General features: G+C 39.5%; 1 protein-coding gene across 1 annotated transcript; it reads right to left on the bottom strand.

Annotated features, from left to right (window-relative positions):
* Positions 1-46: 46 nt before the first annotated feature.
* GTF2I (general transcription factor IIi) lies at positions 47-24,983 on the bottom strand (the record flags this gene model as incomplete). Its single annotated transcript, XM_009876302.1, has 20 exons — positions 47-230; positions 1,027-1,110; positions 1,865-1,972; positions 2,874-2,926; positions 3,498-3,681; positions 4,507-4,572; positions 6,139-6,234; positions 6,703-6,786; positions 7,452-7,510; positions 8,022-8,205; positions 8,680-8,751; positions 10,868-10,926; positions 11,259-11,442; positions 12,158-12,229; positions 15,550-15,608; positions 16,696-16,879; positions 19,355-19,420; positions 20,949-21,050; positions 22,154-22,216; positions 24,897-24,983. Coding segments are annotated over 20 exons (2,050 nt in total), but the record flags the coding sequence as incomplete, so codon positions are not given.
* Between the last annotated feature and the right edge of the window lie 299 nt (positions 24,984-25,282).

Consider the following 25,282-nt stretch of genomic DNA (forward strand, 5'->3'; position numbering starts at 1 on the left):
CCTAAATCCTTCTCTTCAGGGCTACTAATCGATGGCAACTACGTACCGAATGACGGTGAACTTGATGAACTCTGCCGATTCCAAAATCTTCCTCATGGAGCTGATCTCCAGATAACTGGGAGCTTTGAACGACACGCCAGGAGGCAACCCGTCCACCACCACGCAGCCAGGGTTGATCGTGATTTTTCTGTACGGGACTCTCACAGGAAAACCCATACCGACGGCTTCACCTAATTCAGAGAGAGGTCACGGTGATTTTTCAAGTCTACATATTTCTGGTTACAGCAGAGAAGAAATCCTCAGACAATTAAGAAATTACATGCAAAGCCAAGCTTTCTATCAGATCTGAAATAGTGAAAATTCACTTGACAGTGTTAGAAATAGATGTTTTGGATTACACTCATGAACATCACTACACGAGTATTAGTTACAACTCCAACTCTGACAGCTCCCCATATAAAGAACCCAGACTCTGTTTTTAATTTTAAAAAAGGCATAGAACAGGATATCTAAGGAAAGAGCTAAGTGAAGGAAAACTAAGTGTTTCCTGCAATGCCACAAAAAGCAACTAAACACAGCACTAGTGAGGGAATTTCAGACAAAGAAACTCAGGTCATTACTGCTGTATAGTGCAAATACACAGTAAAAAAAGAAAACTGGACACTGTAAAAAGGTTCAGTTGCAGTTTTATAATTACTCTAGCTCCAAGAATTAAGAGGTCAGGATTACAAAGCCCTATGAATAATCACAGATTGCCAGCAAAATAAGTATTTCATCCATGTTGCACAGAAAGAAAACAGGGGGGAAATATAAAACTATCTATACTTGGGATATTTTGTTAAAACACCAAACAACCTGCATCACTTGTAAAAGATTCTTTTTGAAGTCAAAGCACAAGACTGATATACAACTCTCAAATTCGTTCACTTTAATGACCATACATACTGCTACAATTCACTAACTTCAATACGAACAACATTAACTGCATTCACACCTATGTAAAAATGGGGAGTAAGGAGCAATTACCAAATTTCCGGCTAAAAAGATCATTTACTTGCTCTCTCAGATGCCTGGCCTTTTCTCCTTTTGGCAGTTGCTCACCTTCATCATCTGCAAGAAATTGTGAGAACAGCATCAGAATTACGCAGATTTTTTTCTTCCCGTTTCTCATCACACACTTACTCAAAGCAGGTGCACCCAAGTGCTTCAGAACAGGAGCTCTCTTTGTTCCTATTTTTTTTGCAGTAACACAGAATCGTAGAAATACACAAAAATAGATAGTCATTAAGAAGTCTGTGAGACGCTTCAAAGTATTGAAGCGACCAACATCAGATTTACATGTCTAGATTTTGTCAATCTAAACCTACAAGTTAATTATTTTTATTTCTTTTTTTAACAGTAGATATAATGGCAGGAAAACGTAAAAGCAAAGTGACCGTTCCATGCTGGTCACAGCACGCAAAGTTTCTCACGGGTAAGACACTCCTGCGAAAACAGTAATGGGCGTTAAGACAAAGCAGTTCAGTCTGCATGGCCATTCAGCCCAGCCCAAGTACTGATCTCTTGAAGATGCCAGGAAAAATGCAAATTAATATTTAATTTATTGCATGAGAAAAAAGAGGAAAATGTGGATACTTCTGAACTAGGGGCCGGACCAAGAGTGTTCTAGAGATGTCACTGAATGATAATTCATGTATAGAAAATAGCCAACACCCCAGCAAAACCACAACGCTAAATTACGCCCTTTGTTGACTGTATTTCAGGGAACCAGCTGGACCGTAGGAAAAATCTTCATCAGACTCAAGAAATGTCACAAAGAACATAAGCACAAAGAGTACGATGCGAAACCAGCCAGTGCCCACACCTGGGATGGTGATTTGAATGATGTTCAGATCTTCGACTCCTGCAGCTGTGCTCACAGCTGCGCCCGTTGTAGTCCTTGTAGTGTTGGCTGTATTAGATGATCTTTTATCTAGAAGTAACAGAATTAATTTTAAAAAAAAAAACACAAAAAAACCATTTGTAGAGAGCCTGAATTCTTGAATGTTTATATATAAAGTAAATATTGCAAAGTAACAGCTATTTGCAAAGCAGGCCCAATGAGACATGCTTGTTGAAGGTACACACTACTCTGTCTTTCCAACCCAAGAGGATAAAGAAATAGATCAAACATAACTTAGCTGGTTTTCTAAAATGTTTATTAAGGAAAAAATAAAATAAAATAAAATAAAATAAAATAAAATAAAATAAAATAAAATATGAAGCATGTATTTTTTGTATTTTTCACTAACAGAAAGATATAGCACTTGTGGTTAATTCAGCAGCACCTACTGACCCACGTGTTCACTATGGGCATTCAAAAAAGAAAACCCTTACAGTTATATTTGTGGCACAAACCAGCAAGTAACTCAGCAGAGTTTTGCCAGCCCACAGTAACAGATAATAAAATGACTCAAATAATTTAAGCCATGACCTGCCTGACACAATTTTCTACTGGCTCTCTGCACTCCTGTCCATGGAGCACTTGTCATTTCGATGACCTGTGTATTAGAAGCAAACCATTTATCTCTAAACATGAATTACTTCTGTGATCACACATTGCTTATTACACTTTGATAAATGGCATTAAAGGATCTAATAGAGGTATGATTATTGTGAATCATCTTTAAAATGTAATACTCCCTTGCTAAAGCTATATTCAAATTATAACTGGTAAGTGCTTTTCCCATGTTAAGAACAACAAACCACAATGTAGAATGAATCTTTCAGGAATTTGTTAACAATATGTAGTTCTCCCAATTTGTATTTAATCCCTGAATGTGGAATCTAATTTAATCCTCTTATCTAGAACATTACGTGGTTGCAAAACTCACTTTGGAGGCTTCTAGCAGAACTTTGTTTAACAGCTGCCTCAAACATCTCAGGCCTGCAAACAGATTGAAAGTTTCACATACAATAAATAAAACTATATTCATCAACATTGAAGAAAATGCAATTTTCTGCTATCAGTTTATTAAAGACAGAAACTAAGTAATGCCCTCTCAGCCAGACAGATATCCATGAACACAGTGGCTGAGAGGGTCCACAACTTCTCTTGCCGCTGTTTCTACACTGGCACATGGGTATCTACATCGATTCGAGACAAGAAAAATAAATTCTTACAAATCCCAACCTACGAATCTCCCGTTCTGAGCTCTTAGCAAACAGCCAGCAAGGTCTGTAAGTGCTCCATGCGGTAGCAACTTAAACTAGTGATGTGCTAACTGAAATGGGCTACATCTGGACTTACTCTTCCTCCCCAAACAGGCTGTGAATTTCTTTCAGAACAAAGAGATTACTGTATCTTCCTCCACCTCTACAAGAGCTTTCTGACCATTTCCTCATTTACTAAAATATTCTGATGTGTATTTTATAGAGTAATTTAGCAACTCGGCAACATTTTGGTCTACATTTCACTTCTCATAGAACAGAGTTTCAAAACCATATGGGATGCTTACTTTTTAATAATGAATTTTATCTTAGATCTGTTTCTCAGAATCTTCTCTAGTCTTGGAATTCCAAAAGTGGAAGGTCGGCGGAATGGTACCCCCTCGGGTAGTCCTTCCACAGAGAAAACCTCCGGGGAAGATTCAAACAATGTAAACGGCACCTTCACTGGTTCAGTCAGCCCCAGCGCTTCCCCTGAAATGCAACAGAGCAAGTAAGCTACCAGCTAGATAACTGATGTGATTATAAAAGGAAAGAACTCAGGTATAAGTGGTATCTAATGGTGGGCACATACAAACTAGCTTAGGAGGAACCAGCAGGCTTTGCCTTTTTTAGTGACAGCTACGAGCAGGCAGAGAGAGCACTAACAAACAGTCTCAAACATAACTCATTCTGTTGCAGTAAATTTGAGCATAATTAGCAGCTGAAAACTAATAATTTGCAGCCAGCTCATGCCACTGGCTTGGTGTGCAGACAAGACTACCCCACTTGTGCTGCACTTTGTTACAGGCAACGCGTTCTGTCCCTGTCTCTGCTAGAGAACAGAAGCAAGGGCAGGTGAGACGAGTTCCAAAAACTTCACTCAGAAGATGAATGAGAAGTCATTACTTCCTGAAGTCATCAGCTGCCAAACAGCCCGAACTGGACGCAGTGCTGGGCTGTTAAGGAGCACGACTCTCCAGATACCATCTATAGCGTATCGGGTTGTGCAGGGGCTCAAGTTGTACACAGTCCCGTTCATCGGCAGATGCGTCGGCACGTGGAGTCACTGTGTCTCTGGGTTGTTAAAGAAGTGGCAAGCCAACCACAACTTCTCCATTTCCAAACCCAAATAAAATAACAAGTGGAAATGCCACACAGAGTCAAAAGCAATCTATGCGAGAATGAATGCAAATGAGAAGCTGCCTAGAGTACCCAAGGATTGCAGGATGCTTGGAATAAACGCAAACATCTTTCTCATCCATCTAACTGCATGTTCCTAAGACAGACACCTTGGTAAAAAAGAACAAATAAACTTACCACATTTTTCACTAAAAAGATTTTCGACTTTCTGCTTTAAATCATTAATTCTGGCACTCCACGCCTCTGCCAGGAGGAAATTGGAAGAATTAAATCAACAGTCACACAATCAGGCCTTGAAGAGTATTTCAATAAATGTTTAATGAACTATTATGCTTGATAACCAATTTACTATGACAGTAAAATGTGCAAAATAGCTTTCATTCTGCAAACGACACTGAAACTATCTGCTGTAGTCTGAATCTGTATCTGTATCAATCCTAACGCTCCTAAAACTTTGAAAGATACTGCTACAAGATAAAGCAAGGGTGATTAAAATTGGAATAAATCCAAGAATGATCCAAATTTCCAGTATCAGGCAACCTTACTCATCAGAACCAGCACCCAAACCAGTGGCAGAAAGTTCTTCAGATTTTCAGTGACACATCCCTGAAAGACACTCCTCTCTTGAGAACTGTAACTTCTGTCAGAGTTTTACCTTCAGTGGTAAGATTAAACATCCAGAAGCACTTTGCTTCTGACAGTGATCAACAGCAATTCCTAAGCCAGTTTACTTGCAGCTGCACTAAGTCGTCCATAGCTGGTCTACAAAACTGAAAACTCAGTTGAAAGTTTTAAAAAGTTGCAGACTACTTTTTTTTTCTTTTTAGGTCTAACAATAACAACCAAGTTTAAGAAAACTGGACACAACTCTGCACACAAATACTGCCTGTGCCAAAAGGAGCAGTCAGACTGAATTGGTATATTAAACGCCTTCTGAACAGGTTCAGTAGGAGTAAAGAATTCCTTTCTCTCACGTTTTATGACATTATGGCTGAAAAGAAAGCTTGGGGGACAAATACAATCAAGAAAATAACAACAAATTCCAAAATAAATATAAGCAAATCAACTCAGAATGTAAGAATGCTGAAATGAAGGTTTCATAAGATTTGGGAACTGCTTAAATACAGTCGGTCATCTCACTTGACCATGAGGAATTTATCTGTGTTACAGATTGACTTCCATGCTAGAGCACCGCACAGAGAGCTCCAGTCCTCTGTGGCTAAAAGCCTCCAGCCCAATGCTCATAAGCACAACTTTGGGGCTTCCAGTCCTGTTTGGCTTTTCCTTTACTGATTTTCCAGAACAGGAGAGATCTACAAGGGCAAGAGATCATGGTTTCCTAATGTTAGTTCGAATCCTTCCTAGATCCTGCAGACCACCTGGGTATTTTTGCACAGTGATGCTCAATATTTCAAGTCAGGGAAGCACTTGTCAAGCTCATGCACAAGAACCAGATCTCAGCTGGGTTTATGTACATTTATGGTACGTGCATCAGACAAGTCCTCCAAGGCTCTGCAGCACTGTGAAATAACACAGAAGCAAAAGTCTAAAGGGACTGATTCTGAACCCAAATTAATAAGATCCAATGGACCTATGTTGCATTTGTTCAGCATTCTCCATCACCCAGGATTTCCCCAATGCAGATGACTCTACACGAGGAAGAACTGAACGTACATGAAAACAAGTACTTCAGTCATTCGCTATCTGTAGAATAAAACAAGAGTTCAAAATATCTTTGATATGCAGTCACCAGAAGTTTCAATACCAACATTAACAGAATGCATGTGTGCTAATTCCCACAACACTTACCAAAAGAAAACTCTTTTCCTTTTGTCCTGGAAGGAACGTTGGACCCATTGGTTTGAGAATTAGTCTGAATGTCTGTTGGTTTTGGTTTATTAGGACCTGTAAAAAACCATTACATATATATGTATATATATACAAAGCATAGAAGCAAGTCATCATATGAAAAGAACAATGTATCAAACTTAATTACTAGAGAAAACTTGTGAGTCAAGAGTAGAATGGAGAACACCTTAAGAAGTTCTAGGGTCTTATTTACGCAATTGATACTACTGATCCCATCCGTCACTTCTCTGCTCAGGACTACATCAGTTCCCACATCTCTGCTTGGAATAAAAGGCTCAAGCAAACCGTCAAACTCCAACTTTTTACATCATCATCGTTTGCACAGAATCCAGTAATACTCAGAAATGAAAAATAAAACTGTTTCTATACCAAAGTGTATCCCGAGCCTTGAAATGAACATGAAGTGCATGTGTAAGTTAATTATGGACTATAAAAACCAAGAACAGAAAACATTAGAAGAACAGGAGAACATTAGAAAAACATTTAATGATATTTCTTCCATACCTTCTTCAACAATAACTTCAATTTCTGGGACCCCTGAACTTCCTGCAGGACTTTTTGACCGTTTCGAACTCTTTGGACTCATTCCTGTTAGTCAACATAACACAAGGTGTAATGCACAAACCTTCTACAATGTACATTCTGCAAAGCTAGCGAAACAGCTGCTGTATTTCTGAAAATTCCAGCAGACTGAAGAATCACTCGTGTCTGTACTAAGTACAGCCTGCACTGCAAAATCTGAACAATACAGGGATGCTTCCTACTTTTGAAAAAGGCAGGTACCACACACTAATTCGGCGCAGAAGACTTGGAAGTCTGAGGAATAGCTTTGGTACCTTTCATTATCTAAATGACAAAATTATTAACTTCTGAATTTTAAAGATACACTTAAAAGGTTTCCTTATTTTATTCCTTTCTTACAAAACTTCATTGCTATTTACTTCAGTTCACAGTTGCAAGTTAAATACGAGTTAGGCCATTAATAGCAAAACAGAACTTGTAGAAATTAAGCAAATTTCATCTTCTATACTTTAATACTCTTCAGTAAAAGAAAAAGAAGTAAATAAATTCATGTTTTGAGTAACTTTTCCAAGTGATAGAAGACTGAGAAGCTAATATGCTAGATCATCTTAAATAACGCTTTTTGTTTGGAACAGCAGTATTTTTCAACCACAGAGATCTCTCAGTGTGTTAAGGAAGCAGAAGGTAAGCATTTATGAATTGATGGCAGCAAATTATAATTAATTGTTCACCTGTAGTGTTTACTTTACTAGCCAGTCCTGGAGGCAAATAAGAAGCCACAAGCTCAGGCCTGAAAGTTGAACGGAACACAATTCAATCAATTACACATTCAAGGAAAACAATACTGCAAAATGTTACAAATTTCTTGGAATACAGGTTAAGTCTCAATTTACATAATGTCACCTCTGTATATTAAAGTCTACTAGAAGCATGGGTGACCTTCCATCTACTATAACCTCAAAAAGTTAAGAATCATAAAACTACATTTTCTACTCTGTAGTTGTCTTCTGGGTTTTTCATGCAAAAAAGAATAAAAAAAAAGAAGGAAAAAAGCTTCCACATACAAGGCCATTTCCCCGCCCCCTCCCCCCCCCAACCTCGATGCATGAAACACATAATTTATGTATCTACATAAATTTAATAAGGAAGCGATACCCATTTGTGAGATAAAACACACATGCGAAATGTTCTTTCTGTTTCACGGAAACAGAATTTAGGTAGCATTTAAAGCCTAAAGTTGCTGAGAAGAAAATCAAGTAACTTCAGAAGCAGGAGCAAAAATAACTGAATTTCAAACATACTTTTTAATAACAAATTTGATCTTCTTACTGCCCCGGACAATTCTTTCAAGGCGTGGAATTCCAAACCATGTGGGACTCCTGAAGGGGACTCCTTCTGGCAAGCCTTCGACATACAAGTGGTCAGGGTTTGAGTCGAATACGGAGTAGGGAACTTTCACTGCCTCTGAAATCCCCAGAGCTTGGGCTGAAAATGAAGATATGATGATAGTTTACACGCTCGGATGGTTGGGATTTTATCTCAAGCGATTTTAAGAAGCTTGACTTACAGAAGTTGCTACTCAGAGACAGTTAAAAACCCAGGACAAATATTTCAGTAGATTTTCTATTATTTTCTGCAGAAAGAAAGTCTGAGGAGTTGCTCCACCTTGCTACAGGTAACATTAAGCCTGCATTGCCTAATGTTTTCTTCTGAGAACGTTTTTCATCCAAAATTTTTTTGTGCATATATCATCACCTCATCACACAACCGGAAAAACCACGGCCAAGGCTGCTGTCATAAAATCATTTATGTCAGTTATAGGGAAGAGTCAGTAAAAAGTAGGTAAGAGGAGTCAAGATTTAGTACGCTTCTGCTGCTTAAATAAGTACAGTAAAATAGTAATCTTTTTACAGATGAGTTTTAAAATGCAACAGCATTATAGAAGTCCATTTAACTTACCAAACTTCGTACTAAATATCTCTTCTACTTGCTTCCTTAGCTTTGTGATCCTGACATTCCAATCTTCTTTCTCTGAAAACCAGAAATGGATATATGTCAGAGTATTACCCAGTTCTAGATAAAGAGGCTCATTTAAACACATTTCTTTCAACACAAGAACTTGTGAACAATCAACACAATCACATCTGAGAAGACAAGGACACACAATGAGTTACGATCATTAATGGCAGCTTAAATGATACAAGCAGTTCCCTCTGCATAATGGAAAATCTGTTTAAATGTGGTTACAAATTTCAAGCCTTGGCCCAAGTGGGAGAACTTGTTTTTCAAAGCGTTCAGATGCAGGAAGGAATTATTCTAGTGGCTCTTACGAAGTTGGAATTAATTAATCATTGTGCAAAAGAATAACACTCTTCAGAACACAAGATGAGGATTTAAAGAACGCTCTGCTAAACGTTTTGATTAGCATTAAAATATCATCTCCAGTCCTGTTCTCTATTGTGAATAAAAGCCAGTTATAGGAGTGCTAGCCAGAGCAGACAATTTGTAGCTTAGGTAGAGCAGCAAGCAAAGGACAGTCGCAGCAATAAAAAGCCCTTCTCTTCTGACAGACTGCATCACAATTCATTACGTCTCATCATAACCCACAAACAGCAATTAACTGCTACCGAGCTAAAAGCATTCGGAGTTGTGGAAAGCATGCAGGAAGAAAGCTATGCAGGATTTTTTTGTTTCTCAACCACGTTTTTGACTAACAAATTACCTGACCTTGTTTACTTCTTGCCTTGTACATTTTCAAGGCAAGAGGCATTCATACTTTTTGGAATCTGGCCCACTTATTTGATAGATTTCACACGTATTTAACCCTTGCATATATGTTTGTACTTATTCACATGTCATCATCTTACTGTCAAAGGAATTAGACTAATAAAAATCAAAATGCTGTTCACAGAATATCTGTTGAGGGCACAAGATTACTACTTGGCAACAGATTAGTATTTTGCTTTAAAAGAAGTTCCTTTTGAAAGGACCTTTAAGAAAGGTCTAATATTCTTTAGCGACATAAAGTTTCCATCTGCAGTAAGATGATCCTCAGCCTTTTGCCTGAGAAGATGGTTTTCACCAGGCTCTAAGCCCGAGAGAACATTTGCTGTGTTTGCCAGTCTCACATCAAACCCTGGATCCTGGTAAGCTTTGTGGGCACTGGTAATACCAGATTCGCCTATAAGCTAGTTATTTCACTCCATTTTTCACTAGTACAAACAAGAAATGTTATTCTGAACATTCAAACCGTCTGAGTTTTAAGAATCATGACCACTGCACGTCAGTTCTGACAGAAAAAAGAGTTTATTAGCTGTTTTTTTACTGCTATCATTGGCACCTGTTGCTACTACTTCGTAGTCAAACTGTCAGTTATACTGTCAAATTTGATGATAATCAGGGTTTTGGCAACAAAACAAAGAAAAAATAATAAGTGCTGCCTTTTCCTTCTGTTACACATTTAAGAGCATCTTTTCTAATGAGCTACCCTCTTGCTGAACACGTGCCTTTACCTACACCTAAACAAAATCCACAATACCTTGTGATGATGTAAGACGACTACTGATTGCAGGATTACTAAATCGCACTATTTTCTTTTTTTTTCCCTGTAGCAAGCTCTGCACAATTATTTCCTTGAGCTTCAGGTTGTTTATCCAGTGAAACGTCTAGGAAGCCCTGGAATCGGGTTGCGTTATTAGCACAAGCAGATTCATACTCCTAAAAAACCTTAACATCTGGATTGTACACTTCTGTAGCAAGGAAGTGCCAATGCACTCCAGTTCACAGCATCTGGTTCTTGTGTTGAAGGCACTTCACTCTTCAAGAAGTCACTACAATTCCTACCAACCGAGGCCTGAAAAAAGCCCAACGGAGTCAGCTGAGGGGCTCCAGAGCTCCGATTCCAGCCACAACGGCAACTCCAGCTCTCCCGGGCTGTGAAGGCTCCAGTTACTCAGTCTGCTGGACTGAGATCCAGAAAGCCATCCGTGTTCATAATAATCAACTTCTTTTTTTTTTTCAGACCTCATGAAGGGTATGTCAGCACACTCATGACAGAACGGTTAATTCTTGAAAAACGTTGCATTGATCCAAATGTGTTTCCCTACCAAAACCTTTCACTCCCGCTTGGTGACAGCACCTGGCTTACCTTGGCTGTTCGGCGTGGGCTGAACAACTTCAGGTGAAGCAACAGTTACCAGCTCTGGTCTGCAAGCAGAAAACAAACAGGCTGTGCATTCTTGACATAAAATAACTCCTACTACTTACTATGACATGAATTGAAATGCTTGAATTCGTCCATCATGTATTTCACACTTGTGAACATGCTACAAAAATATCTTGGAAGACTTGCCTGAACTGAAAATATCCACTTTACAATGCAGAATATTTAATCTGCCTGTTTAGTAACTAGAGATCAAATGCTTCATGTCTTAACAAACCCAAGCGCTCAATTGCACAAAGGGTGTTTGGCCTCTTCCTTAAAACAAAACAAATAAACTCCAAAAACCCCATGTCTAAGCGTTAAAACAAACACTCACCTTTTGATCACAAATTTTATTTGGCTGCCCTCTTGAATTATTTTTTCAAGGCGAGGGATTCCATAACAAGAGGGACTCCTAAAGGGGATGTTGTCTGGCAGTCCTTCGACCCAGAGCTCTTTAGGATGGGCTTCAAATTTCTGGTAGGGAACAGCTTTTGGCTCAGTGCTGCCCAGGGCCTCGGCTGTTAGAACAAAATACATGCAGTAACTGGTCAGTCTGGCCATCACCCTTTATTAAAAAGCTAGCTAAGATACCAAGTCTTCAGGCTGTTGCAAGCATGACCTTAGAACCTGAGAAAATGTAGAATATCTAAACCCAGCAGAGTCCAAGTCTCAGCTCATCAAAACCCTAAAAATTTACCATATTGTGTCACGTTGCTACTGGGCAGTCTCAACGCCAGACTGACAATAACTGGTTTCCTCGCCGGGGCGTAATACAGGGGTTTCATCCAAAGTTTTTAATCTATTATAGAGCATCATGCAACATTTCATTCTAGATCTTAGGAAGCTGACCCTTTTTTTTCTTTTTTAATACTGGAGAGAAGATTAAAATTCACTCAGGAATGTTCTAATTTTAATGGTACTGCAATGGATATAAATAAGTAAATGCTTATTTTATTCACCATCAAAGGGGAAAAAAAAATCCAAACTGGAAGGAATTGAGAGCAATTAGAAGAGCTGTACATATAAGACAAATGATTTTTTTTAACTGTGAATTTACCATGTTGTATAAGCAGTAGATTAATATGTTCTTTTTTACTCAACTGTCAGGATTTTAAATACTTGAAAAAACTGATCAAAGGTCTCATTCATGCAGATGTTCAAAGGAACCAAGGAAAGCAACCTTCAAGAAACACGAAGTCATAAAAGAAAAGAAAATAGTAATACTGCACTCACCAAACTTTTTGCAGAAGAGTTGATCCACCATCTTTCTCAGTTTGGTGATCTTGGCATACCACTCCTCCTTCACTGTATTTGAGAGCGATACAGAACAAAACCAACATTCCCTAATTATTTTGGTTATATTTTCAGTCATTCATTTCAGAGCATGCACAACCATTCTGCATCTTCAGGTAACTCAGAGAATACTATGCAGAAGAAGTAAGAATTCAACTTGGAACCAGGAAAATTAATTATAAAAAATGGCAGAACACTAAAACTGCACAAAAATCCATCAAACCAGTGGCATTGCTCTTACTACAAAATACACACAGTGCCGTGGCATGAAGAATTGCAATGCTTTCAAAGTCTGCCTCCAATCTGTAGATGCCATTTGGAGATGGGATTAGTTTTTTTGCCAGTTCCACTGTCTAAAAAAAAATCTTGATATTCAGTGCAGAATTCAGTATATGTATGGGACGAAAACTTGCTTTCAAGGAATTTTCCCCAAAGAGAGCAGTTTGCTCCCTGCTGCACCTTCCTGTCGAACTTCCAGCATCCATTCCTCCCACTGTCAGTGGACAATACTGTTTAAGTGTTCATCGATAACTATATCAAATGATTCTAGGGATTCTGTCATTCTTCTTGCAGCTTAGTTCCAACTTTCCAAAACATTTACTTGACACTAAGACATGAGTCAAGGCATAACTTAGACACAGAACCACATATGCAGCACTTACATAGATTAGCATATCCTTGTTAATTAAAGAAGATTAAATATAGGTTTTCCATCATTTTATTACTTGAGCACCTGTATTGATGGGCCAATACACACGCAACTTGGAGTTCATGAGACAAAGTTTTGCACCTGAAGATAGTCTCGAGTTTGAGTTCTGCTCCTCCAGCAGAACAACAGCGCACAACGTTAGTGCTGTCGTAGTTGGTAGCAGAAAAAGTAAAAGCTTTAGTTTCTGTGTTGTCGTGTGTGTTTGTCCTTTGGGATTGTGACTGGTACCCCCGATCCCAAGCCCTGCTAAGGTGGTTAGCACAACCAACACCATTTATAAGGCAGGCAGCCATTCTCTGCGACTGACTGAGCGGGTCACCTGTTTGTTCCCTTTCTCTTCATTCTCCGGCCCTGAAGGTCCTACATTGATTCTGCTTGTAGAAACCGTGCACCACCCTAATCATGAATTCTATGCTATACTAAGTATAATATCCTGTTAAAAACCTAAAGCTTTAATTTTTACAATGTAGTGCTACTACCATTCTGCCAAGGACCCCTAAAAGAACCTGTCCATCCCCTCAGTGTCAAGTGACAGGGATCAAAGCACACATACAAATCACTTCTTTCTTCTCAATATGTCTCTGTGACCAACGACTGGAAGCTCATGAGTCCTGGACAAGGTTCTGGAGAGCTGCCACGCTGTGGGTTTAGTCAGCACGCACAAGCAACGACTTCTGCTCCATAACCGCACTGCAGCATGCTGGGCTGTCTCCACGGGCACCTGCTCACACTTCTCCAGCCGCCTCCTGGAGCCAAAGCATCACTGCCTGCATGGTTTGTCCTGGAGCCAGTATCAGCCTTCTCAGGGCTTCAGGGTTGAGCCACTTCACGACTAGCCTGTTTCCCACAGGAATGCGGACGGAAATAGTCTTTCTTCTGGTGGTGAAAACAACTTCCGTGCTCATCCCATGCCTCTCCTCCTGGGGACACGGAGGTGCGAGGAGCCAAGAGCAGAGGCTGGTTCTACACGGTTCTCTCGGCTGAGATGGCAGCAGAGATGTGGAGCAGGGCAGGAGATGATGAGCTGCCAGGGAGGAGGGAATCCACACAGGGAGAAGAGCAAACGGAGGGAAAAATGGCTCAGAGAGCTCCTGTCTTCTGAGCGATGCTCCCCAAGATGTTACCAACAGCTTTCACAGAAGTTGTCTTCTTTCAGAATTAATGCAGAGGTCACACGTGAATATATCATCGTTACGAGTTCGCACAGACAAGGAACATAACGTGACTGTTCATAACACTGTGCCACAGAAGTGGGCTACTACGAGTTTTCTTAGCTATGAGGGTTTTATAGGATACAGAATACACCTGCTTTGTTTTCATAATTAAGTGTAACCATATTAAACACAACAAAAACAGAGAAAAGGGCTAATTTAAAAACTCCCATAAGCTACAGTTAAGTTTAAGACTCAGTCATTAGCCCTCCTACTATTTTTGTAGTAAGATGTGGTGCCTGAAGGTACAGCAGGTTATTAAGACTCAAGACACTAGGTCTTAAGCTGCAGGAAAAGCTTAAATCCTACACACATGTTGAAGTGACATCCTTGTGACTTAATTTCTTTTTTTAATTCAGATCCTAACTATTTACTTTACATACAGTCTTTGATATATTTTTTACAATAGATGACTACGAATACATAATAAAACATAATGGTGCTGCAGTAGCGCAGATACTACCATCTGTACGCTTGCACATCCTTTTCTGCACCAAGAAATTCTCTGATATTAGTAAAAATTCAAACTTCAACCAGGCTGAGGTTGGTAGTTAGAATTTTAGGGTTGGGAGTAACTTGTTAGCTACCACTGGCTGAGGCATACAAGCTTTCAACACTTGGCTTAACTGGACAGTTAAAAAAACCACCCTGAAGCCCAAGAAACAGTTGAATACAATTGAAGAAAAAAACCAAGTCCAGGGAAGTAATTCACCAACTAGTGCCCATGCAAAGGCACAGCTTTTTTAAAACTTGAAATTATTTCCATACTAAGTTTTTTCTCCCAGCTTGAGGGGAAATGAGTTCGTAGGTGCAACTGGAACAATAATTTATTTGTGCAGTCTTGTTTTCACGTGGTCAGTTTTGTTACCTCTGGATGGGTGCTCAGAGACAAAACGTGTAAGAGCACGCATCTGCCGAAAAGTATTCCTGATGGCAAACGTGGTTAGATTGCATTGTCTTTGCACTACTACGTGAAAATGAAGTTTCATCACCTGAACAAGTCAGATTGTACAATAATAAATGTCACTATAACCAGCATGTTCATTACTGCATTTCAGCTAAAATAATTTTGGCAAATACCATATATAAGCAGATATTCCATGATACAGACAGTTCCCTAATTGCTATCAACTATGAAAACTTCTGCCTTTTCCATATATCTCAAGAGACTAACACTTAGCTCATGGTTCTTCCTTCTGGCCAGCAGAATCAAATCAGAGCTAGGGTGTTAGGAAGATTGGCTTAGGGTAGCCAGTGGAAAATTGCCATCACTTGGTAGGAAATTCAAAACAAAAGAAATTCAAAACAAGAGGAATTATTTGCAACGTGTAATTAGTAAAAGCAGACAGCAGCCACTCCTAGGACTGAAAAATCATATTGTACTTGTACAACTCACACGTTTGAAGACTTACCTCCTGCAACTGGTTTGTCCGATGGTACGTCTTCTCGTGTACAGTTCAAAAGCTCATGCCTACAAGATTTAAGATATGTGCTTCAGAAAAAAAAACACAAACCAAACCAAACCAAAAACCCTAATCCAAAAAAACCCAGGGGACATCACTATCCCCAATACCATATTGCAGTTAACATCAAAATATTATAAGAGCTGGTTGAACACTACTGACAAAATCATTTTTCACGCTTGATACCATAATATTTCGTGGTAACAGAGAGAAAATTTTAATATAATCTGTGAGACCTAAGATGCATTTCACCACAAACAAAGATCCAAATCCAAAATTTAACCTTTAAAAATTAAAATCACAAACCAGATGTTTGAAGTAAAGCACCAATCTATAAAAGGTCAGCAGAATCAAATCCACTGACGGCCAAAGCAGTATTGCTCTGCTGCAGCCGCAATCCTGAGCGCTCTGCAGCTCCGAGACCCAGTGCTCGGCATCCCCAGATGTTGGCACCTGTCCCTGCCCAGCCCCAGTTCAGGCTCTGTCCAGGCTCCCTTTCAATCCCACCTGCCTTTGCAGAAAGTAATGTCAGGGATCTTTGAGAAAAGACACCAAGGCCAGAAAAAGAAACTGAAAGGAGCCCAGAATATCTCGTGAGTCTCATCCTGATGTTAAGGGGACACGATGTCCCACCAGGCAGCTATGGCAGGCAACTGAGCGCTCAGGCTGTTGCTCTCTATATCGTAGTCTCCCTCCACTATCTGATGGACCTCCAGGCACACCAAGGACACACATCCAACTAAATCACAGCAACCAGCAGCTATTTTGGTCTCAGACAGCATGAAATATCCCCACGTCAATGGCTTTCAACGTGTATTACAGCCGCAGAGATTAAATAGCACAAAGAGATCTGTCCATGACAAGAAGTCCATAATATTGAAGAGATCTGTCCAGATCTCAGACACCACTGTGCTGCCTTAGTGATCTGATAAGCTGAACTTATTGGAGTGAGCATCAGCTAAAAATTACTTATGAGTACAGCAAAAGAATATACTGGTAGAAATCAGCTTGGAAGTTCCTGAAGACAAACCGAAGCAGAGTTGAACCAACAGAAAACAGTGAGTAATATAGGGACAAAACCGCAAAATTCCTTACTTTTTAATCACAAACCGGATCCGCTCCTTTGCCAGAAGTATCCTCTCAAGACGGGGAATGCCGTACGTGGACGGTCGCCTGAAGGGAACTCCTTCTGGTAGCCCTTCCACGTACAAGTCTTCCACATGAGACTGGAAGAGTGGGTACGGGATAGTCACTGGACCTTTTGCTTGTATAGCTTGAGCTTTAAGAAAAAAGGAGAATAAAAGCATTAGACTAGCTTGTGGCTCTACTCAGATTATCTGTTTGATATCACTCAAAACTGTCAAAACTAGCAGAGGCAATAACCCCCTCAGCACACTTAAATACGCAAGGATTCATATATGCAGGGGGTTTGTTTTTGTTTTATAGCAAAATCACTCCAATCCACACTAAACAAGTTGATTCACACTAAACAAGTTGATTCTAAACAAGAGATTCACCCTCAGCTGGAAAATAACCTCAGTATATTTCTCCAAGTCACAAGGGCTGCAATCGTATCATTACGCCAATCAAGTCGGCAAATACCGGAGAGTGGGATGATGGTTTGCAAATACCAGGAGGGCTGATTTCTTTCTACTCAAAAGAGTACATTAATTTTGTAGGCCACACACAAAAAAAATTCTCTACTACCATCTGACCAGCCTGTAAATAGTTTGGCACGGAAATCAGGTGCAAAACATTATTTGAGGAGAGAAAGGCCAAGCTAAGGCCAAATTAGAGTAGAGTGACACGGCAGCATTTCCAAAAGCAGAACTACTCAAGGCACTTTTTCAAGAAGCTTAATATAATGTGAAAGTGGCCCATGGTGCAGACATCGGTATACACAAAATGCTCACATTAACTCACAAGTTTTTAAAAGCAATAAAAGAATTTAGGCTTTGAAGGCATTTGAGTAACGTATTCTTTCCACCGCTTGGAAGCTGAACAGCTTTAGGTATGTTTATCACAAAATAGCGCAGCTTTGAAAATATCATACATATCTTAGTCTTCTACTCGGATGAGAATCAAGATTCAAAATTTTAGTAAACTGTGTTTTAACCAGATGTGGTACCAACTGCCAGATGTAAGATGGCCAAAACTAGAGTCAGGGAATAGCTATGTACCCAGAGACATGAACCCAAAGATGACTCTCAAGCCAAAGAAACTCCACCAGACCCATGTCAAATTAGCTGCAGGACAATCACCATGAGCTGCTCTGTGTCTCATCAGTCCTTCCTTAAAAGTAGATTTTTACTGCAGTCATACACCTCCTCACGAAACTAAAAATGTATTCTCAGCCCTGGAGGCTGCTGTGGCAAGTGGTGACAAGCGTAACAAATCCGGCCGATGAGGCTCAGATGGAAGGGAGCATTTGTGAATAAAAAAGATCAAGAACATGGCTAAAATCTAGATTGCATAGCATCAGGCAAGAACAACTTCAGAGTAACAGAAATCCTGCTTAAGTAACTAACTAACAACAGGTAAGTTTTTACAAATGAGAGTCTTTATTTCTCTAAATCAGCAAACGTTTTCGCAAGTACTTACATAAATGAGTCTGTATTTGTGAGCAATTATCTTGTATTTATACTATTAAAAAATAAGCCCATTTAGTTTATATCTACACATAAAAATAAATCTATTTTCAGGTATGTCAGTTGTAACAGACGGCAGTGACTACACCTTGGAGCTCCAGAAGCCAACAACTCCCAGTATTCTGGAAGTTCCGGACATCCATAACTTATTTCAGCAAATGGGACACTGCATGCCCATACAGATAGGAAGAACTGGAATCTGATACAGAACTGGTTTGTGAGTCAATGAAAAGTTGTCATCCACAGGGAAAAGGGGATCGTTTCACACCGTCTGGCCTGCTACAGAAAGTCAGCAATGCCTCTGTATTCAACAGACTCCTCAGGAGATTTCTAGGCTGGCTATGTGCAAACACCAAAACCAAAATTAAAGCAATTCACCAGGAATGACGCTCCTTTCTAGAGCAACTGAAATACTGTGAATCAGATTCCAAACTGTTTTTTACTCGGTGCGAGCTGCTCTCAGTTGGTTGTTTAAATGTCAGATGACAGTCACATTTGAAACATGGGGTAACTCCAACATCACAAGGTCCATCCTGAAAGTACTTCCATTTTTCACTGCAGAGGAGCACCACTGTTTATTTTGAAATTTTTGCGGACGCTGTTTCAGTGAACACAAAATGCATCTAAATGCAACATCTGCAGACAAATTCTGAAGTCTAACATGTGCTGCTTCTCTCTCCAAGAACTACTAACATATAATGGATGCTTCACTGCAAATCAATCATAATCAGAAATGGACAATCAATCAGTGGCAACCTCTCCCCAGAGCCTTTTTAGAAGATTATTTCACTCAGTGTAATTACAGAAAAAAGGCCAAGCTCTCTCAAATGTGGGTGGCCCCAGACACAAGCCTGCTGGAGCTCCAGTAAACAGCACAACTGGAAAATAAAATCAAGTTTCACACTTAGGTACTGAACGCGGGCATCCAATCTGCTCATCAGAAAAAGCTCCTTTTCCCAGTTTTAGGTCTTCTAATAATACTTAACCTCTCGGTGTTGTCAGTACTGGTGTGCTCTGGAGCCAACAACAAAATGCACGCCAAAGAACTGCAATTTACGGTGTCAAAAGAGTAGAGCTAATTGTTTGGAAAGGAGCGTAACACATACCGTATTTTTTTTCAAACAGCTCCTCAACTTGCTTTCTCAAGTTTGTAATTCTCGCATTCCATTTCTCTGCAAAGAAAAGAGGAGGACATGTCAGACTACAAGTGAAACTGAGAATATATTAGAAAATCTACGTTACCACCAGCTGAAATATTCAGCGTGCTTTTACTGCTCACTTGCATACAGGTGCCTGGGGAGTACTGTATAGGCTATAGCTTAAAATATATGGATACACTCAGAAAGCAAAAGGACAGAATAAAATATTTAAGGCTACCTCCAAAACTTACAAAGATATTCAATCAAGTTTAAAAAAATAAAACAAAAACAACCCAACCATAAACCAGGCTAAATTTTACTTCCAGAAACTGTTTCTCTTTGATGGCTGGGTCAGCAGCTCTCACTGCCATCAGGAGTAAAGTCAGTTTGCAGCCGCTGTTGACAGTTATCTAAATCTGGGTGCTGAAAAGCTTAATTTGAGAAGCTTGACGAAGCTTACAGCGAGTACATGAAGATGGTTTTGGCGCAAATCTGCACAACTATCTGGGTCAGGAGGCACTGTGCCAGCCTCTACCTTAATCCAGTATTTCTCAAAGTCCTGATGTTGCAAAACATCCCCATAAATCCTATTTCTGAAAGAAGATACAGGCTGCAAGACTGAAGTTATCCAAATCCAATCGTGTGTTCCATGGAGAGCTGGATTAAACAGCAGAATTTTAACATCTAATTTTCTGTCTGCAACAGAGGACACATTTTCACAGTTGGCTTTTTTTACTATCTCAATGCTTTCAGGAAAATGCCATAACCCTTTTGTAGATGGTACCAGGTGCTGGCTGGCCTATTCAGAATGAGTTAATAAACAAGCGTACAGCTTATTTCTTACACCAAAGACTTGAATCTAGTAACTACAGAGGTCAAAAAATGAGGCCATTCAAGCTGATACACTTCCAGTTGTCAAAAAATCCTTGTATCAGACAAGACAGAGGATTGAATTTTGAGTCCATATCGAAAGGGCTTTAAATGTTCATTCTCAGACCAGCGTACACAATTTTAGTGGCCATGTTTAAGCTTATATTCTTTTAATGTCATTTCACGGATATCAATAGGACAGTGTGCTTCAGATGTGGGCAAGAATAAGACCTTGTTTAGGAGGGGAAAGGGTGTTTTGGCACACTGCCTTGCATCCGCACATCAACCTCTTCATTCTAGCTACCTGGCATATCACCTGCATCAATTAACCTGCTAACATTTTGAAAGAACATCCGTGTGGATAAATCTATAAAATTGCTTCTGCCACCTTTTTACTGCTATCCTGTAGCTCCCAGCTTTTTAGCTGACAGGCATGTCTTGAGCTCAATATTTTCTATTCCTGTGTCACTTCAACCTTGCAATATCTCCTCTCTAACTGCAGATGTATAGGCAGATGGAGCACACTCTGATTCCGGAACAATCACTGACCGCTGCAATACCTTTGCAAAGAGCCCTGGGCTCTTCAGTCAATATTTGCACCGGTGTGCCGCCCTCTTGCATTGTGAAACTGTTGAACATCTTTTCATAAAACAAAGCAAAGTGACAAAATAATTTTTAAATTTTATCTTACCAAAACTGAACTCTCTCACTCTTCTTCTCCTAGTGTTGGCAGCTTCATTAGCTGACTCTGTGTTCTTCCATTTCTTGTTAGGGGGGAAGTATTCCTCATCATCTTAAAGAAACATAAAAATATCACTATTTTAATGTCCAGAGAATTCATGTGCAGCATTGGAACTGCTATTTTTTAGTGAGCTGCTACTTAACCAGTCCCCTCCCAATCCAAAATGTTACCTCCCCTACCAGTTAAGGAGTTTTTAAGATTGTCCAATTATCAATACTTGAAACCTTAGAGAAAAGAAGTTGTTAAAGCAGACAAAGAAAAATAATTTCCCAGAACAGCATTTGCTCACATCACCAAGGGTATAGTTTCCTTAGGAAGAATAATATTGACATCTCTTACATCTATGCAGTTGTATATTTTATTAGAGGAAACCTTTTCAGAGCATTTTTACTTTTGTGGTAAAGGCCTTTACATACACACAGTGACTATTACCACCTTTTCTGTTGAGGTAACATAAGAATTATTTTACTGCTGGATTATGAAAAGGTGAAAGTAATGCCAGAAGTGTCAACTTTGTCCTAAAATGCATTGCCTCACTTCTAAATCGCTCATTCGGTGGTCTTAATCTTACCCATTCCAGAGGTAAACATTGCAAAAGTCAATCTCAAAAGTCTTTTAAAGGAGTTGCAGAATGTGTAATAAGACAGATCACACACAAAATAGAGCTGACTTCCAACCAGCATCCCAGCAGGAAAACCAAAAGGACACTGGTTAGTGGCTTTAGTGCCATTTAGAGAGAGAAAGGCAGGTGGTAAATAGGAAGGGGTTTATCTCGTGTTTATTAATATTAGACAGTGTGCTTATAGAAGAACATGTTCTTCAGAATCTATGTTGTAAAATCTTTAAATTCTAAATTAATGGCAGTCAAATAACAAGTATTCTTCATTACAACTGCTTGAAAAATATGCACAAGATGCAAATCTGTCACACATAATTTCAAAACAGCCCAGCAAGTCCAACAAGCTTCAGTATATTGTGGTTTTATAAAACTTCTGGGCCTAGGTATGTTTACCAAGCAGTGCACGACCCAAACTGCAGTCAACACTGGCACATAATCCTATTTGTTCCGTGCCAAGTAAAAGGCAGGCATGGCAAACCATCATCTGGACACAAAAACGCCCAATGGGCTCAAACCAACGAACTGGAGAACCAACCTTCGATGGTGACCTCGACCTCAGGATCCTCACTTGTTTCTGAAGGGGTGTGCTGGGAGGAATCTGAAGGGGGAAGAACAGGACTGCTGCATGATGGACGCAGAAAAGATTTTCGACCAAACATTCTGTGATTTCATATTTAAACTAAGACTTGTCAAAGAAGCCCCGGGCTCACTGAAACGTTCCGCACAGCAGGCAACGAAAACAGAACCAAAGATATTCGACCATAAGCCTTTAAGCAATTCTAGACAAGGGTAAGGAGGTGGGGATTATACTTGCTAAATTGCGTGTGCAGCGGTGTTCAGTTGGTGTTAATGACAGTGGGAAATTCCTTATTCTTGGCTTAATAGGATTAATACAATCATAAATATTTTTCCCTTTGTTATCGAGGATTACTGCAAACATAAACAAAGGCTGTGTGCCCCTACAGATGATATGTTTTTCTACCATTTATACAGACTCATAGTTGTTGCCCTGTAACGATTTCCATAACAGGCTGCAAGGCCAGCAGTGAAAAAAGAGAGGGAAATTCATAATCACAATGTTTTTGTCAGGGCAGTCTGCACCAATATAATAAATAGGATTAGGCCTATCAATACTCGGCAGGAGAAAGAACGATTTGCATTTAACTGCAGTTAAGTTTATAAAAGTGAAGCTAATTATATTGGAAACTATTTCAAAACGAAGCAGCAGCATATGAAGGAATATATTTCAATTATTCTGGCACAATAATGCAGTGCTTGCATGTTTTGAAGTGTACCTTTTTTTTGAGACCATAAGAAAAGTTAAAACAGAAAAAGAAATACAATTTTGGAACTCAAAGAATAGACACAAAGACTGGGTAAATGGACTGTCTAGTTCAAAATCCTGAGAAATAGCCACAATCAAGAAAAACACACAAAAATCCTCTAAGCAGCAGCCTTCCTCACAGTTGTAAACCTTGCCAGTCATTGGCAAGAAAACAATTTGGAAAATTGGAAAGAAACAAATTGGAAAGAAAACAATTTCTTTCAGTGCACAAAACCTTCACTTTCCGACGGCTGAACGTGAGCCCCATCACGCTCCCCACCCGTCCAGTCCCCCCAGGGCCTCGGACACCTTTACCAGCCACGGCTCAGCTGAGGGATTCCAGGGACGCGTTAATTTGGCCACTTCCTTTTTCACCATCTTAAGACTACTGGAAGGGAAGAACAGCGGAAATCCCCACTGATATGCACCAAAAGACCCATCTGTACAACTCCCTGACATTTTTCTTTGCAGAAAACAATAATTTCTATATATCTTTTGTGTGGCAGGCTGTAGCTTTCAGGAAAACAAAGTACTTAGGTTATTTCTTTTCAAATGAGTTAATAGTGCAGTCAGCAGCAGCAAAGAACTTTATTCTCCTTTATCAAGAGAAATGCTTTTAAATTTCATATCATGGTACCCTTAACCATGCTGATATTTACACTCAAAGTAAAATCAAAGAGATTTGCAAGAATGAGTGTTGCTGCTAGCATAACTTGGCCTTAACATCTCAGAAACACTCGTGACTCGGGTTTGAGAGTCAGGATGAAAGAAGCTGCAGAATGATGAACTTTTAACATAACGCCAAAGCGTTAAATGTCAGGTGACGAGCACCTTACAAATGCAATTCACGATTTAAAAGAAGGCCGAATCCCGTCACTACCTGCTTACAGTTATCCACAGAGCGGCACGATTTGGGAGATTAAAAACAAAACAAAAAAACCCCAAAGCCAACCGTGTGGAAATGTGGAGAAAGACTGGTTGAGAAGATGTACAACTTTAATTAAGGTGTCATCCTGACAAATATTTCTGAAAAAAAAAAATTATGTGAAATTCTCACGACAAACATTTCATTTCTCTAACCTTCTGCTGGTATTGTCACATCTGTTATTATATGAAATTCTCACGACAAACATTTCATTTTTCTAACCTTCTGCTGGTATTGTCACATCTGTTCCTTCACTGCAGTCAGAACCATGGTGGCTTCCTTTAGACAAATATAAAGTAAAAAACATACCATAATAAGAAAAAAAACAAAACCAAAAGGAACTTTTAACATTGACTATTCAGAGAAAGGAATTTTGTAAGCGAAAAAATCAAGAACTGTAATGTTCACACAAACAGCACACAGAAGGCTCAATTTCTGAATCTTAAACTCCGGACAGCAGGAGCTCTCTGAGGCTATATTCATGGGCTCAAATGACAATTATTATCTTCTAGTTTGTAAATGGGCAAATCAGTATTTTTAACACAGACAGCAAGAAGCTGATAAAACATACAATTTGGACTAAATTTATTTCAGACAGTGTGTTTCATGGAAGGAGTTCCTTGCTGTATATGAACAGACGTTCCGTATACTTGGTTTTATACACACTCATTCACCTCACACACAGCTGAAAGAAGGAAACGATCAAGTTGGACTCACAGTACAGAACCAGACTATTAAACTTTATCACCACTTACTTAACAGACTAAATTTAACGGGAAACTTGCACAGATTATTAGACATCGACTTGACATTCCTTTACAAATTTAGAAAAGAAGAGATTCCCTTCTCTACTTGGACACTTGAAAATTAAATGAACTAAAATTTTCATTTCTGTTGAAGGTTAAGTTCCAATACTTTAGCTCTTACTTCAAACTAAGGAAACAGAGCCTTGAAAAGAAAAAAAACCACTCACACATTCAATTTCCAAAAATAGATGTGAGAAAAAACCCCCACAACTAAAAGATCTACCTGGGTAACTTCTTGTAAGAGCAACTGTTTCATCCACCTCTGACGTTTCGGAAAAGCCTCCTTGGGACGAGCCTGCTTCGGGAGAGCCTGCAATGAGAACGGCTTTTAAATTGTGTCTCACAACAAACATATTTCCAGTCTAGAGAGGCATTTGCAAGTAACTCTTAACTTCACATATCATATGCTCATTTCATACTTGCCGTAATGCTGAACTTAGGAAAGACCTGTGTGAAATATTAATAACATAGAAATCCTTACTCATCCAGTTCAACAGAACAGAACTGGGGAGGGCTAAGGGCAGGGTGTGGGACTACCCAGCAGTCAGAGACTCATGCAGAACAGCAGGTTTTCAGGGTTTTTTTGGTGTTAATAAACTAAATTTAAAC

Source organism: Apaloderma vittatum, unplaced genomic scaffold, assembly GCF_000703405.1.
Source record: "Apaloderma vittatum isolate BGI_N311 unplaced genomic scaffold, ASM70340v1 scaffold6309, whole genome shotgun sequence".
In the NCBI taxonomy this organism is placed as follows: domain Eukaryota; kingdom Metazoa; phylum Chordata; class Aves; order Trogoniformes; family Trogonidae; genus Apaloderma; species Apaloderma vittatum.